A 16390-nucleotide genomic window follows, 5' to 3' on the forward strand; every position below is an offset into this window, starting at 1 on the left:
GAGTTCTACCCGTTGAGTCTTCAATCGGTATTACTGATTTTTGTAGAATGAGGTGAATATGACTATTTTAATCAGCGGTTGATGATATAGGGTGCCCGGACGGGTTAAGTAATCCCGTCCGACTTTTTTTTTTTTAAACCCGGGACGGGTTGTGTAGAAACGTCCGCCTTTTTTTTTTTTTTTTTCGAATTCGGGACGGGTTATGTTAAACCGTCCGGAGTTTTGTTTTTATTTTTTTTTCGGACCCGGGACGGGTTATGTAGAACCGTCCGGAGTTTGGTTTTTTGTTTTTTTTTTCTTCGTCGTTAACAGGGTGATTAGCGCGGACGGGGTGATTAAACCCGTCCGGTGGGACGGACTTAACTAACCCGTTCTACCTAGTTTCCGAGAAAATTCAAAATCATTTTTCTTTTTAAATATTTAATTTATTTAATTTCTATTAATAAAAAATTCGGGTAGTTTACTCTACTCCGTTGGGACGGAGAGAAGGAAGAAAGCATGGCGGCGAGCCTCCATCTCCATGGCCGTCTCTCTCTCATCAAATGCCTCATCCCTTTCAAATCTCACCACTGTCCACCTGCATTATCCCCACCGTACACTACCTATTGCACTTCGCTCCTCCTTCCCCAAATTCTCATCCCGCCATTCTCAACTTCAGCAAAGTTAAAGTTAAAGTTCAAATCCAAACGAAGCCTCGCTCGTTATGTGCAATTGAATGGCTTTTCTGCTGTTACTCCTAGCAGCTATTCTTTTACTGACGTCTCAGATGCTTACCTCTCCGTCAACATCCGCTGCCAGAAACAAGATGCTGTCAGTGCATATCTCTCTTGAAAGTTGAAACAAATATATTTTTACAGTTTCGGTAGTGTGAATGTGGAACTATTCAAACATATTTTGGTATTATCCCTTGTCAGATGCATTGCTCTTATCCCTTGTCATTAAATAACATCAGGTATTGGTATTATCTTTGCAGCCCTAATAAGCTAGGATAAGTCTTATATTATACCTTTTGACGTGTTCCTGATCTACATCTCAGAATTATATTAATGCATACTTTTGGATTGCAACAATGCATAATTTTTCAGTGCTAATCAAAATATTTCAGAGTTTACTTTTATTTTATTGTAAATTTCATTTACACATCATAATTTCTCACGGAATCTTTCTAATGGACAAAGTGTAGAACTCAGAGACCATTACCAATTAGATCCTCTAATTGACATTTCCTAGAAACTCGACAACATAGTAATAAGTATGAGAGGATCTATGCATTCCTAGAAATTATATTTACATTTTCCGTATCTAAGATGCTTATTCTTACTAGATTGCCTTTCAACTTTGCTACATTTACTAATTATTGATCTTGTAGTATAGGAGGCCCTATCTGAAGCTCTGCTCTCTTTTGGTGCCAGCTCTGCATATATGGATGACTTGAGTGATTTTGGAGACCTTGAAGAAGTTAGTCTTTTCAATTTGTTTATTTATTTCTTTTATCAATTTTGTACCTTCAAGCTTAGTGGACTTGTAAAATGGTAATCCCACATCTGAAATAAAATTGACATCCAATGATAAATTGGAGAACAATCCTGTTTTCAAGCTTTACAGAATCTGTAAAGTGGAATAACCCTAATTTTTAATATCACTAGATTTTCTTGATCTTATTTGATTTTTCACTTTCTATAACTCAGATTGGTATAACATCAATATTCCCACAAGATGCAAGTGTGGAAACTTGTATGTCTGAAGCAGCATCTTCCATTTGTTTAGAATATAACCCAAGTTATGATATCTCTTTCGGCAAGCAGTGCGATTGGGTGGCAAATGTACAGGTTATAAAATTTTATTTTTATTCTTTCAGCTATTATTTCTTAATTAAGTCGTGATACCCATAGTCTGCTCCTTGGGATTTGTGCTTATGTTTAGCTACTGCTATTATTATATCTATTAAAGTAATTCTTTCTAATTTTCCTTTTATTTACCGTTCAGAAATCTTTTCAACCTACTAAAGTAACTGATGGTCTTTGGGTTGTTCCAGCTTGGAGGGATCCTCCGGTATGCTTCTATTGTAAATAATTTTTCTAGTGATATGTTATTACTAACATTTCCAACAATAATTTTCTGTTGAGCAGAATTCCAAGTTATAAAATGTGAAAAATTGGCCAACAACTTCCTCGGAAGTCACTGCCAAGCCATTTAAAAAAAAAAAAAAAAAAATTGGCCAAAACAGCTGTAAATATTGACTGCTGGTTCAAGTTCCATTTTGTAATTTCTTTCCTTTGATTCTTGTTGAATTGATTGTGTTAGCTTGCTCAGGTAAGATATTAAACTAAGTTTAAATCTTATGAAATATAGGGTAGATTGAATCTTAAAACTTAACTGACATACCATTGTTTCAAATTTAGATGGAACTTTTTTGTTTTGTAATTTAACATTACGGAGCTTAACTGCATATTTGACACATGCTTAATTTGGGTTATCTGGGCAATAATCAAGTTGGGTAAATTAGTTTTCATAACCGGAATAATTGTTGGCCCAGGTGGAATTTTAGTACACCTGGTCTGCTTTGCAGTCCTTCAAGATTTTTGCTTCATATCACTCCATATAATTTTTTTATTAGGACCACTCAACATTAGATGGTTATTTTCTTATGTGTTTGATAGGATATGCAAGCAACAAATATCATACTAGATCCTGGATTGGCTTTCGGCACAGGAGAGCACCCGACCACTAAGCTATGCCTTTTGTTTCTACACAAGAACATAAAAGGTGAGGAACATGTACTTGACTATGGCACTGGATCTGGCATATTGGGAATAGCTGCGCTCAAGGTTTTGTTCTTCACTTACACTTTGTTATTCTTTGTTTCAATACACCAAACATCATGAAGCAAGATAGATGAATTTTTTGGTTCAGGTCCAATTCAGTGCAGTTCAACCCACAGTCACCTTGCAGCAAAAACACTACCCAGATAGTGGGGACCACTCTTATCTCAATTTTCTATTTCTTGTGGTTTGTTTGAGTTTGTATGGTTGAACTAAAAGTTAATGAGGACTATAGTTATTTGTACTTTGGCCAGATAAACTCAAAATTATGGAAGACCATCTTGTTTTGTGTCATAATGTACCTAACAAGTGTAGTATCTGCCTGAGCCACTGCCAAGGGTTTAAAAAAAAGTCTAGTATCTGACTGGTTAGTTCAGATCCTTATATGCATGATAACTCTTTAATTTTTATGCTCATTGCATATCTTTAGAGTAGATGGGAGCAACCTTATCTCTAGGATTAGACATAGACCCACATGCTGTGACCGCAGCACGCCAAAATGCCTCCTTGAACAGTATTGATCCTAGCAGAATCCCACTTTACTTGGTCTCAAGCAAAAATGACTCAGCTTCTCCAGATGGCAAAGTGAATAATTTGGATTCAAGAAAAGGGGAATTTGACATTATAATAGCAAACATACTGTTGAATCCATTAATGGAGCTGGCTGAAGATATCATCTCTTATGGAAAGCCTGGTTCTATTATCGGCCTCTCAGGCATTTTAACTGAGCAGGTAATTAATATTATTCTTGTTGACCAATAATTGTAGAATGCACTGATGGATTAGTCAATCATTGAAAATCTTTGTGAACGTGCTAGATTTGCCAGATACATGATTTCATTTAGTCAGGAACTTTAGTTAATATGTTTTCTTTGCACGACTATTTTGGCTGATACAGGTACCACAAATAGAAGAAGCATACTCAAAATACTTGGATGCAATATCTCTTTCTGAAATGGATGGTTGGGCATGTCTTCATGGAATCAAAAAGAGGCGCTAATGTGGTGCTTTGCTCTTTAATCATATTTCCAGAGATCAAAAGTTTTCTTGATTGGTTTTAGGCCTACGTTGTGCTAGTTTTGTATTTCGATCTATAATAAGATAGATTGTTTCATATTGTTGTCTTGATAGCTTGAATAAAAATTGCATCGTTATTAGTATCCCATTTGTTTATGTAATTTGGAAGCATCATTTACGAGGAAGCTACAATCTACGATCAGCTCAAGCAAGCATTAATGAGCATAAACACACAGTAATAACCTTGTTGTTTTCACATTTTAGCAGTTCTCAATCTCTTCAACAAATACATTGACGATTGTTGATAGGTCAACGACTTGCTTCTACAATAATTGAATTTTCTAGCTCAAAGCATTTGACAAATTAAAGAAATAGTAAGTAGCATGTTCTCTTGCCAAGATGGTGGCTATTTTTCTGTCTCCAGATTAAACCAATGGCAATTCATGCAACTAGAAATTATACATTGATCAAAGTTAATCCTACTCATTCGTAGAGAGGAAAAACAAAACATTTATCCTTTCCTGGACTGTTTAGTACCATCTGGCAATGCTTTACAGTTATTTAGACAATAGCTGTTAAAAAATAAATTACTTTGATTTCTCATAACAATTATTATGCTTAAAAGACTGATCAATTCATCAATATCAAATTCTGCTTGCAAGTTTTTTTTTCAATATATTCTCCAGGTCAGTGCTAGATGTCAGTTCGCCTTGCTTCTCAGTTAGGAAATCAATGAAACGAGACCCTATTAGTTGTCTGCCTCTCTCTTCAAGAACAGGCTTTTGCAGTGCAGACTCCAGTGGCAAAGGTGCCAATGCCCAGACAGATGACAAGACTTCATTTGGTTTATCTAGCTGCTCCAAAATTGATATATTTCCTTGTTCTAACAAAAGGAGTTATACAACGAGTAAGTAGAAGTTTCTTCGTATTTCATAAAAAAATTGAATGGTTGCTAAGCAGTTAGTACACAAAGTAAAAGGTCAAAACTACCTGAGAATTTGAAGACTGGTTCTAAAGGTTTGCACGGGATGCTAAAGTTCATGTGGGGTATATTACTCCCACTTCCATGCTTAGCATTGCTGAAAAAAAAATCAACACAACAAATTTTCATTTTATACTGAACATAATGTTGTAAATAAAAACAATAATAATGCCAAATTTAAGGACTTATTGTTACAATGTATGCATACCAAAGCATGAGTCTTAAAATCAACTTCAATACAAGGAAAATTGCCAAAAAGAGCCCTACCTAATCTATAAATTGTAAAAACCTATATTTTCAGCCTTATCTTAGCAAAGTTTTAAGACAAAGTCCCTGTTATTTCTCTATAGAGGAATTTATGATGGTACAATAGAAGTATAATTTTTTATCGATGGATCTTTTAATAAGGTTTGTTTCTAAAATAGGTTTCAGAAAATCAGATAGTTTATTCATTTTTCTTTTTTGTGAGCAAGAGATGAGGGTCAAAGCCCTCAATTCACACCCAGTTATATGTACTATCTAGGTTTTGAACCTGCAACCTCTCATTCAGAGAATAATGCCTTAACTAATTGGTTAGGCGTGGTTCTGAGTCTGTTAATTATTTCCTCTTTTGCTTCAACTGCCCAGCAATAAGAGGCCCTTTGCAAATACTAAAAAAAAGAGGCATTGGCTATTTACAATCTAGCAAACGAGTATTTTAACAAAAAATATCACTTTAGGATGAAGAAAGTACCTTGTTATTAGCCCAACCAATCGGCCATCTGAATTGACTACAGCACCACCACTGGCTCCAGGATGAACAGCTGCTGTTGTTTGCAGCATTACTGGTATGCTGCTACTATTTTGGGTTTCAACTATACTTGCCTCAGGAGCATATAGTGGGCCCGATATTGTAAATACATTTGATATAATCCCGGAGGTAACTGAGGGGTAGAGACCTGCAATACACAATCATTGAATAGATGTCAGTCCTGATGGAGGCTGACATCATGCATCTTACCACATCTGACCTTCAGATCAAACAGGATTTGGTACTAGAAAACCCCTTTCAAACAGATAATGATTAAATTCCAAATTATCCCACGTATAACAAACTCCAACTGTGTCCAAATTACTAGTTCAAGGATTGGTCATTTAAGAAATAACCATTAGCAAATTGTGCTGCTAGTACAAAAGTGTGTTAAATAGAAACTTGCACCATTGAGGCTTTGTATGAATATATAACTAGCCTTGTGCATAATAGGCTAGTTGCAATCCTTAATTCATGTACCAAATAGAACACAAGAAAAATGCTAAATAGTGTTTCATACCTGATCGAGGCCCAATGAGGCCATGCCCAATTACATGTACCGTTGCACCTCTTGTGGGGCACTGAAAATCCAGGTCAACTGCACACAATTGTCTCGGAAAAGAGTCCAATTGTAATAATGCCACATCCAAAGATCCCTTCGACACATAAACCACACTTGCATCACACCATAACTGTCTGTCCAGGTGATTTACTCGTACTGATATTTTTCCATATCCAGTATAACTTAAATACGGTTTAGATTGTCTATTCCCTATTTCCTCCCTCAATTGACTTGTTTGATTAACTAAACCTAGAGATGAGGTGCTTCCAAATCTCCATGGCTCCAAAAGATGTGCATTAGTCAGAATAAGGCCACGGTTATTTAGAATTATACCAGAAGCCCAAGATCCATTAACTGTTATAAGTGCAATTGATGAGATCGCCTTTTTTAATGGAGAAACCGTTAAGTTATGCATGCTTTGAGAAAATTGAGATTCCTTCAATCTGTTATTCAATGCAGTTGCTACTGCATCCCATGGCATAACAAGCTGTCACATTTATAAAAGTGTTATTAGCTTTAGTGTACCACTGCTATGAATCAACGAATAGTTACTGCAAATTTGACCGAATATTGTATGATAATTTCGCATAACCAGCAGTACTTGGAAATTACAACCACCCGTCAAAAGGGATAGGTCAAGCAAAAAACACAAGCTGCTGTAATATTTCATAATAACTCAATCAAATCTTTTTACTGTTGTTCACGTATTTAAAAATGATTAACCTTTTCTCGACTTGGGGTCGGTCTAGGTTACTTGGGTTTAGGATAAAAGGATCTGTTATAGGTGCGGTAAGTTTGTAAAATGGAACATAGCCCTACCATAATACTATTGTAAAGTTGAAATTCACTTGCAAATATCTGAAAGTCCTGTCAGGTATTAGTTGTAAACAGAAAAAAAAAGGGTCATCAGTATAATATTCGAAACTATGATCTAACAACCTGAATCTCTGTATCAGTTCCTGTCTGTCTCAACGGGGCTATGAGCATCCCCACAAGAGATGCATGTGTATCCAAAACAAGACCACCTTCCATTCCTGACAATATTGTCAGCAAGTTGATTGGTACTAAATATGAAGTTAAGAGACAATTAAGAAAGCAATTAAGATATTAAGTTACCAGGAAAACACCTAACATCAGCCAGCAATAGGGAGGTTTCGCTAGAACTTGGAGGCAAGCAATTAGCTACAGCACCAATTGATACACTGAAAATATATTATTTAATAAATGGAGTACCACAACTTCACCACTCCAAGGTTATGTTGTGAAATTACTGACAAGTGAAATAGAAGAGTACAAACCTGTTATAAAAATGTTGTGGCGCCAAAGCCCCAAATGGTGATCCCATTATTAAAAGAAAATCTCCTTGTTGCTGATGATGTGAAACCTTAAGCTCTAAAGGTCTCTAAAAAGAAAATGTATAATATGAACTTTACAGATCCATTAAAAACCAACTCACTGTGCATAACAATAAAATGGTTTGTTAAGGTGTACCTTGTAATTTAAAGTCTCAATCCCTAGAATAGCAATTCTTGTACTGGATTTAACAGGAGATGATGGATCACTTGATTCATCTGGTCTAAAATTTTCATCAGAATTCAAAGTAGGCATTTTCTTATTTCCCACCTGATAAAATACACAATAACCCCAAGCAATGATGACCATAAGTCATACAAAAAAAAGGGAAAAAAAATGTGCAAGGAAACTCTGAACGAGGCATATTTGTACTGGCTTGCTTGTAAACATTGTAGTACTCAAGTCATAGCCACAAATATAGCCTTCAATATTGCATTTAAATGAGGCTTCAGCTGACATGATTATAGCTCAAGAACAGAATCATAAAATAAAATATTAGTTGCAAAAAAGAAAGGAACCTGTTTAGTATTAGAGGTGGCCAAAGCCCAGCCAATATCCCATGAGGAATTCTCGATTGAACAGCTACGGGCCCCTAACACGGATAAAATAGCAAGAGAAGATGCAGGGACATCAACCTAATGCAAATTGAAAGAAATTCGAAGTACTAAGAGAGCTTATATTTCTACAAAAAGGATTAAAATCAGATTGATCAGTGAACAAGGCAATGAATTAACATATTCTTCAAAATCACTACGACATGACGCACGTATTGTCATTTTACATCAGTTATTATGAAAGAGCAATTGAAGTATGTAAACTTATGTAGAATGTCGAATTTTATCATTGGTTTATAACTTTGAACTTCAAAATTAAAATAAGCAAAATAAAAAAAAAATTAAAACACTAAAGACAAGGTAGTTCATATTGAAATTAATGAAGTGGATCCATAACCGAACTTCTCTCTACTAGTACAGTCAAATAATGTCAAAAGTCGGTCATAAATATAGCACTCATTTTCAGTTACAGAGTACTGTTTAATATGTATCCAGAAGTACCAACAAAGAAATTAACGAGCTGTCTAGTACAAATAATTTCAAATAAAAAGAGATACTACCAAGCTTAACAACTGGGCCATAATCCAACAAGGAGCTTGATTTGTATTATCACTGTCTCCTGTTCTGCTGCCCTGATTACCAAAGTTTCAAGTGAGATTATTATTTCTAGTATAAAGTGACAAGATAAACAAATATAAAAAGTCTTCTGAGTGCTTTGATAGCCACAAACTCACCTCTACTAATACATCAATTTGAGTATCCCGTATTAAAGTAGGCTTTAATTCCTGAAAAATAAATTGAGCAAACTAAAAAACAAGCAAAAACAAAGTAGATGAAGAAAATAAACCAAGGCTGTTGTTTCTGGCTTTAAATAAGACCTGTGTAGGATTCTTCCTCTGCTCAGCAACCAAGAAGGGTTCCACGAGCGATGCACTTGTAATTATGACATCACCATCATGCTCCCATGCACTTTGCATGTGACCAAGAATCTCCCTTGGAAGGAGAAATCCTGAAGAGGAAAGAGTTGTGACTCCATCCCTTTATTTAAAAGAGGAACAAATAAACATCAACAAAGGGTCTCATAATGAAACTCCTTTAGCCGTTACTTTGCAATTGAAATCCCCCAAATTTAGTCTTGCAGTTGACCAGAAATTGTCAGTTCATTGCATGATTATCACCATAAAACATCTCTTTTTGCAATTCATGTTATATTCCCTTGGAGAGATCACATTAAGCAGTTCATATATCAACTGTTTGGACTTTGAGAATGGAGATATAAATCCATAGTATGGACCAATGTGCGGTATGCATAGTACCGTAGGCTTACTCACATATATTTAGGTACAGTATATTATATGTGCTTGCATGGATGGACACAAGGGTTCAAGGAGATGAAAAATCATGCAAAGAGGACACAAATGCAAAACCATGATCAAGGAGGTCGGTCATACATGCAAAGCATTTCTCAAATACAGAAAACTAAGAAGCAAAAAAGGGACCATTAGCTGGTTAAGGTGGGTAACTAACTGGTACAGATGGAAAGCATGCTGCCGCATCTTTAGGCCCTTTGGATCCTGCAATGTAAATAAGTATTACAGAATAATGCCTTACAACAGATAGGAATTAAGTTGGGAATAAGAAAATGGGCACAAATTGACAAATATTTACAATAAAATTATTCCTATGAATTTGGAAAATGATGGCAATTATTCTGTTCTCTCTAGATTTTGGCCTAACAGTTCACCTCAAGTTACACAAATTATACATAATCCAGAACTTCATTCCAACTTTGGGATAAGGCCACCACAGAATCGAAATTTGATTTCAATTGAGAACAGGCTATTTGAAGGAAAGGAAGAATGGAGAAGGGAATAGGAAGCTCACGGGACCGCTAATCCTGGTCATGACTGAGAAATTTCGAGCGATTCGAGCTACTTCACTTTGATCCATTTAGATTGTTTTTCACAGGAAGCGAGAACCACTACTTGACCAGACTTTGGTCGGAGACGAAGAAGAAGATAAAAAGCGTGCAGCATAGGGAAAATAAAAGGAAAGCTTTCTCCAACAGACCAAACATTCGTCAGATTAAGAGTTGCGGGAGTCTTGTAGGGGACTGTGCAGTACATTTACTGACAATAGGTCCAAGTCCAATTGGCGAGACATCAGACATGGGTCGGGTCGGGTTGTAGAACATCGGGCCCGGTCCATCTAAGCCCAATCGAGTCAGCCTTTCTTGAAACTAGTTGGAAATTTTTGCATTGTTTTTTTTTTCTTTTTGTAGTAAGATTTAGTCCTTTTTATAAAGTTCAGTAGTACTGAGTTGATTTTTCATGTAGTTGATATTATTTTATTCAAAGTTTTTGTCTCGATTTCTTAGGAGCAATGGATATTTGGAATTTGGAGTTACAAATGAACGGAATTCCATTGCTCTGACAATTTCTGAGTCTGCTCCAAACATTCTCAGTTTTTACATAAAATATATTTTATATCCGCCACGAATTGGACTGAATCCTGTAAACGCAACTGAACAAGCCATACGGCATGCCACAATAAAACAAAAGAAGATACCAAACATTATTTGCATTGAACAATCAAATACTGTAAAACAACGCATTGCATGTATACATATAAAATAACCCTTAGACGCTCCTGGTAGCGAATCAGTGTTCGTACTCCACAAAGCAAGAAAAGCAATGAACAATTGCTCGTACTAAACCAACATTCATACTTCACAGAGCAAGATGAGAAATGCATTAATTGCTCATACTTAATCAGCATTTCCACTTCCCCGAAAGACCTTCAGCTTGTGCTTTAAGATTTATACACGTTTTATTTGCCTCAGCTTAATTTATTGTCCCCCTTAACATCAACCCCTCCCTTTATTAAATCAACTTATTAAAGGTATTTATTATGAACTCTGAACTATTGAACAATTCTAAAGTGAAGATCGTGCTTTTACTTTAGCTGCACTAGAACCCTTTTGGTATGAGTAAACACCAATCCCTCGCTTCCTCCCCAGCCGACCAGCATCCACATACTGTACCAATAACGGGCACGGGCTGTACTTGACATCTCCGAGCCCATCATGGAGCACTCTTAGTATAGAAAGACACACATCCAACCCAATAAAATCAGCTAGCTCCAAGGGGCCCATTGGGTGGTTAGTACCCAATTTCATGCCAGTGTCTATGTCTTCTTTTGTGGCCACGCCTGTGTAAAGTGTATAGAAGGCTTCATTGATCATTGGCATCAGGATTCGATTGACAATGAAACCAGGGTAATCTTGTGAGCATATAACAATCTTTCCCATCCTACAAATGCAGAATAATATTCACATTAACAAATTGAACATGATATGAAGTGTGTTATTAGGATGTGAGTTCTCTTTAAATTAACCAATATTGACTAGGAACAATTTATTCCAGGCCCTGAAAAATATCATATTCCTATTTAGAACCCTGAAGAAAAAGAAATATATAATCATTATCCCTCACCTGATTTCTGCCAAAATACCCCGAGTACCCTTCAAAGGAAATGCAATTTTGGCATCATTTAAAGCATATTGAACAAAGGAACATATTGGATACCTTTTATATTTTATACATTTATTCATAGTACTTTTAATTATGGACAGGTATTGTAGGGTATTTATTATGTTGCCCCGATCAAATTCCAAGGAACCTCCAATTATAACCAAGCATTAGCATTTGACATGTCTTGCGATGCCCAATGATTAAATTAATGAGAAAATAAATAAATCATTATGATTACTAATGGCAAGTGGGCCCCAAATGATATTACTGGGACAAACTAGCAAAAGAAATGAGAAAGACAAGCTTTTGACTAAGCTTGGCAGATGTTCTTATAATCTTGTAAATCACCTTTCAGATAAGGATTTAATTGTAGCAAAGACCTCATCTGACGTATCAGCCCCTCTCACAATCTCAATTAGTTTCATTATAGGAGGAGGATTCATGAAGTGCATTCCAATCACCTGAAAAGGTTGGGAAAAAACACAAGAACATTGCAAATTTACTTTCTGAATTCAGAATCATATGATTTTAACAACACAACAAGATTGGTAGCGGTAATAATTGTAAAAGAAATCCATTCAGTACAATTATCAATTTCTAAGAAGAAATGATAGAGAAGACGAAAGGCTTTTCTGAAGGGTGTATAACTGTATATGCATACATTTTGAACTAAATGAACTATGAATATCCCTATTACTGAACTTACGATTTATTAAAAATCTTCTTTTTGTTTCTCTTTAATAACTACGACCTAATCTTTATCGGACAATGTTTATATTTTTTTCCTGTGTGCATTTGAATGATTGCTTGTACAAAATTTTAAGTGAAACAAAATAAAATCATGAAATAAGAAAGAAATTGAGAAACCTGGGAGGATCGGCTAGTGGCAGAAGCAAGTCGCGTTATAGAAATGGAACTAGTATTAGACGCCAGAATAGCAGAAGGCTTTAAGATCTTATCCAGTTCTACAAATATTTTCTTCTTGATTGCTTCTGATTCAACAATCGCCTCGATTATAAGATCTGCACTACGAAGCTCTTGTATGCTTGATGCAAATTTCAGCCTTTTCATAGCCTCATCAGGTACAGCCTGATAATTCAAATAGAAAATATATCTGATCTACACAATTTGATAGTAGATTCTGTTGTATGATTTTATTGATAAATAAAATGATGTTTCAGTGATAAACTTTGACAGGTCAAATGCATATAAGGATGATTAAATATGAATTATTTACATTGATCTTAATTGTTTCTCAACAGTAAAATGGGTTAGTCAATGAGGAAAGGTAAGGAATGTGGCAATAAATGTACCAGAGAAATTAAATTCCCATTGTCTATGTACTCCTTAGTTCTTCCTTTGCTTAATTAAGGAATTTTTTATATGTTTCTTAATAAATTAAGAAAAATAAATAATAGCCGCCTTTCTTTCCCATAAAAAATGATATTCTAGGCTACTTGGTTGAAAATTTTGGTGCACGGCTACTTTAATTTTGAAATCTCAAATTCTCGATGAAGCAAAAATACAACATCACAATGATCTGATTATCTGACGCAATACGACACCACTACATTATATGAACTACGAAATATATGAAGGGAGGAAAAGAGACCTGAGAGATGTGGCCTTTGGAAGCTAGGCGGCGGAGAGAGGCGGAGATAATTCCCTCAGCGCGGCCAAGAGCGGCGGCGTCAGAATCGTGGAGAAGGACAGAGAATCCGGCAGTGGCGGCCAGCTGAGCAATCCCCGAACCCATCTGCCCCCCTCCAATCACCCCTATCGTGCTAATTGCTTTCTCCAAATCGCTCGCCATGGCTGCTATCTCTCTCTCTCAATGGATCAACCTGTTCAGAAGGAGAGTGATCGCGTGTTTCAGCGCGCCACCGTGAAACTATTCAGATTCACTGCGGTACCCTAACGTGTAGAATTAGATATGCAACGCCTCGATGATTGAACGTACGAGTTTGACCTGAATAGAATTAATCTGGACCGTCCATTTTTTTTAATTGCACTCAGGTACCTGTGGGATCACGGACTCAATGAAGTCATCATATCCTATTGGAAAATGAGCCCTCGATAGCTCTTGGATAATTTTCCGTTTTATTATTTTTTTTTTCTAGAATAATGGATTTTGGTTTATACACAAATGATGGAGTGAGTCTGTGGTACTACTCATATTACGGGTTAGTCAATCAATATTTTTATTTTCAAAATTTTAACTAATATTTCAACATAATTTTTATGTGAATATATTTACAGACAAAATTTTATATCTTTTAAATTTTATTTATTATTTTTAAGATAGATAAAAAATTACTTAATCTAAATTTTTTAAAATAGTTAGAAAATCACTTCATTCAAAAACAGTGATTTTTCTATCTATCTTAAAAAATAGTAAAAAATTTATAAAACATATAAAATTTGATATGTAAGCACATATTCATATGAAAATCATAATAAACGGTTCGGATCGACTGATAAAATTTTGAAAATAAAAATATTGACCTGTATTACGAACCAAATCATGATATGCATAGTACCATATACTCACTCCAAATAATATCAAAGCAAGACGAGCCTAAATTATTAAATTTGAAATTTAAATAACGAATTCATAATAGTGAATGTTTGCCCAAATTTTTACTAATATCCAAAAAAATTAAAAAATTTCAAATTCTACCCGTTTTTCGGTGGAATTTCAAAAAAATTCCAAACCGGTGAGAATCTATAATTTCTTTCAGGTGAGAATCTCACTAGTTCTATAAAAAAATTTCCTTACAAAACAGAAATTTTTTAATTAATTTATTTTTTGTATTGAAATATTACAAATATTTAATATATTTCTTTGAAAATAGATGGAATACAATATAATTTGATTTATTAGAAAGACTGCGACAAATAACTCGGATCAATATTTTTCAGGACAGATTTTTTGCGACTGTAAGAAAAATGAATATATTTCTTTATGTGTTATTGGAAAAAAAAAATGACTTTTGAACCGGAATCAATAACTCATAATGAAAGCATTTTTATTTTTTTTCCAATAACACAAAAAGAAATGTATTAATTTTTCTTACAGCCACAAAAAATCTGGCCTGAAAAATGTTGATTCGAGTTATTTGTCGCAGTCTTTCTAATAAATCAAATTATATTGTATTTCATCTATTTTTAAATAAATATATTAAACATTTATAATATTTTAATACGGAAATAAATAAATTAAAAAAATTTATGTTTTGTAAAAAAAAAAAAGCAGTGAGAATCTCACCGGAAAAAAATTATAGAACCGGTGAGATTCTCACCGGTTTGGGTATTTTCCGAAATCCAGCTGAAAAACAGGTAGAATTTGAATTTTTTTTTCTTTTTTTTTGGATATTAATAAAAATTTCGGGAATGTTTGTCATAACGGTTAGAAGATTGTTGCTTTCTGGCAAATATGGTTTTTCAACTTACATTTTGAATTTTATCAATGAAATCAAATTAAAAAGATTTCTGAACATACTATCATATTACAATATAAAGTTATTAATTTCTTACATTAAAAGGAAAAATTTAAAAGTGAACTCAATAAGTAATAATTACGACAAATTAAACATCATATTACTTTATTAGAAATAATTAAAATAATAAGATATACGTATATATTTATTAATTAATTTATGAAGGAATGGACATTTATGCTATATCAATTTACTTGACACTTGATGTTGTGAAATAATAATAATAATAATAAATTTCATATTTGTATTATTTGGCAAATACATCCAGACCACTTTAAATGCTAAAAATAACTCTACGGTAGATAAATATCATTTTTTTCAATAAATATAAAACATGAGATCAATGTGGTACAAATTAAACAAATTTAATGAGGAAAATTATATTTTTAAAAACTTAAGGACTAAATTGTTTAATAAATGAATAATATTTGTAAGGATAAAAGTAATATGAAAATAATAATAATGAACAAGTAATACTGATCATTTATGAAATAAGGAGCGATCCACTTATAACATTTGTAAGTTACAACATCTTATAACAATTCGGTTTTGTGATTTTAAAAGTCCAAATTGTCGATCCAAATTGTTTAACACAATCTCTATATTAATATATGCTTGGAGATAAAATTTCATATTTTTTTGAATTTGTTTACTATTTATTAAGTATTTTACAAAATTAGTGTTTTCAGACAATTCTGACCCACCGAAAAACATCAATTTTGTAAAATATTTAATAAATAGTAAAAAATTCAATAAAATGTAAAATTTTATCTCCAAACACATTTTGATATAGATATCATATTGAACTGTTTAGATCGACTATTTAGATTTTAAAAATTACAAAACCGAATTGTTGTAAGATGTTGGAACTTACAAATATTCTAAGTGGATCCTTTCTCGAAATGAAATTTACTCAAAAAATATATTGGAATATATATAGGTAGGTATGGATGGTTTAAAGGGCTGAGCTTGGCTTATTTGGGACGAGCCAAGCCTGTAATGTATGAAGGGCTGGACCTGAGTTAAGAGTAATATTAGTGACAGTGGGACCACAATTTTTAAAATCCGGTGACATGTCATCCTCAATGAAAAATACAGGATCGTTTCAAAATTCTTAGAAGAGGGCTATTCTTTATGATGGAGATCAGAATCATTCCATCAGCATTAATTGAAATTCAATACCAACCATAAAGCGGATGAAATATTCCAAATGAATAGTATTAGACATCAAACTGAATGTCATTAAGTAGATTTTTTTTTTTTTTAAACAGAAACTC

At 34.1% G+C, this 16390-nt stretch overlaps 3 protein-coding genes across 4 annotated transcripts; 1 reads left to right on the top strand and 2 right to left on the bottom strand.

Annotated features, from left to right (window-relative positions):
- The first annotated feature begins 459 nt into the window (after window positions 1–459).
- Window positions 460–4074, top strand: LOC144565241 (ribosomal protein L11 methyltransferase-like protein). Its single transcript, XM_078314948.1, has 7 exons — window positions 460–810; window positions 1375–1458; window positions 1689–1829; window positions 1987–2052; window positions 2661–2828; window positions 3258–3554; window positions 3721–4074. The coding sequence occupies exons 1-7, from the start codon at window positions 499–501 to the stop codon at window positions 3820–3822; spliced, it is 1170 nt and encodes a 389-aa protein (XP_078171074.1). The 5' UTR covers window positions 460–498; the 3' UTR covers window positions 3823–4074.
- Window positions 4075–4298: 224 nt separating this feature from the next.
- Window positions 4299–10176, bottom strand: DEG15 (protease-like protein). Of its 2 annotated transcripts, none has more exons than XM_078314947.1 (14): window positions 9965–10176; window positions 9608–9654; window positions 8959–9089; window positions 8815–8865; window positions 8641–8712; window positions 8045–8161; window positions 7665–7796; window positions 7472–7575; window positions 7290–7375; window positions 7113–7207; window positions 6132–6660; window positions 5555–5759; window positions 4830–4918; window positions 4299–4722 (listed from the first exon to the last, which is right to left on the bottom strand). In XM_078314947.1, exons 2-14 carry the CDS (start codon window positions 9624–9626, stop codon window positions 4484–4486), a joined length of 1869 nt encoding a protein of 622 aa, XP_078171073.1. In that variant the 5' UTR covers window positions 9627–9654; window positions 9965–10176; the 3' UTR covers window positions 4299–4483. The 2 variants fall into 2 exon arrangements, with proteins under 2 accessions (XP_078171073.1, XP_078171072.1); XM_078314946.1 differs by having other exon boundaries at window positions 8959–9118; window positions 9965–10134.
- A 460-nt stretch (window positions 10177–10636) lies between these two features.
- Window positions 10637–13550, bottom strand: LOC144565242 (3-hydroxyacyl-CoA dehydrogenase family protein). Its single transcript, XM_078314950.1, has 4 exons — window positions 13226–13550; window positions 12481–12702; window positions 11962–12074; window positions 10637–11391 (listed from the first exon to the last, which is right to left on the bottom strand). Exons 1-4 carry the CDS (start codon window positions 13424–13426, stop codon window positions 11016–11018), a joined length of 912 nt encoding a protein of 303 aa, XP_078171076.1. The 5' UTR covers window positions 13427–13550; the 3' UTR covers window positions 10637–11015.
- Window positions 13551–16390: the final 2840 nt, after the last annotated feature.

Source organism: Carex rostrata, chromosome 14 (assembly GCF_964058835.1).
Source record: "Carex rostrata chromosome 14, lpCarRost1.2, whole genome shotgun sequence".
Lineage (NCBI taxonomy): Eukaryota > Viridiplantae > Streptophyta > Magnoliopsida > Poales > Cyperaceae > Carex > Carex rostrata.

Excerpts from the sequence above, each read along its gene's own strand:
- LOC144565241 (XM_078314948.1), top strand. The coding sequence starts at position 499 with ATGGCGGCGAGCCTCCATCTCCATGGCCGTCTCTCTCTCATCAAATGC. Across the intron at positions 1,830-1,986 it reads ATTGGGTGGCAAATGTACAG|AAATCTTTTCAACCTACTAA; the intron begins GTTATAAAATTT and ends TTTACCGTTCAG. Across the intron at positions 2,053-2,660 it reads CAGCTTGGAGGGATCCTCCG|GATATGCAAGCAACAAATAT; the intron begins GTATGCTTCTAT and ends TGTGTTTGATAG.
- DEG15 (XM_078314946.1), bottom strand. The coding sequence starts at position 10,030 with ATGGATCAAAGTGAAGTAGCTCGAATCGCTCGAAATTTCTCAGTCATG. Across the intron at positions 8,866-8,958 it reads AGAGGAAGAATCCTACACAG|GAATTAAAGCCTACTTTAAT; the intron begins GTCTTATTTAAA and ends TTTATTTTTCAG. Across the intron at positions 8,162-8,640 it reads TGGCCCAGTTGTTAAGCTTG|GTTGATGTCCCTGCATCTTC; the intron begins GTAGTATCTCTT and ends AATTTGCATTAG.
- LOC144565242 (XM_078314950.1), bottom strand. The coding sequence starts at position 13,426 with ATGGCGAGCGATTTGGAGAAAGCAATTAGCACGATAGGGGTGATTGGA. Across the intron at positions 12,703-13,225 it reads CCAAAGGCCACATCTCTCAG|GCTGTACCTGATGAGGCTAT; the intron begins GTCTCTTTTCCT and ends TTGAATTATCAG. Across the intron at positions 11,392-11,961 it reads ATTAAATCCTTATCTGAAAG|GATGGGAAAGATTGTTATAT; the intron begins GTGATTTACAAG and ends CTGCATTTGTAG.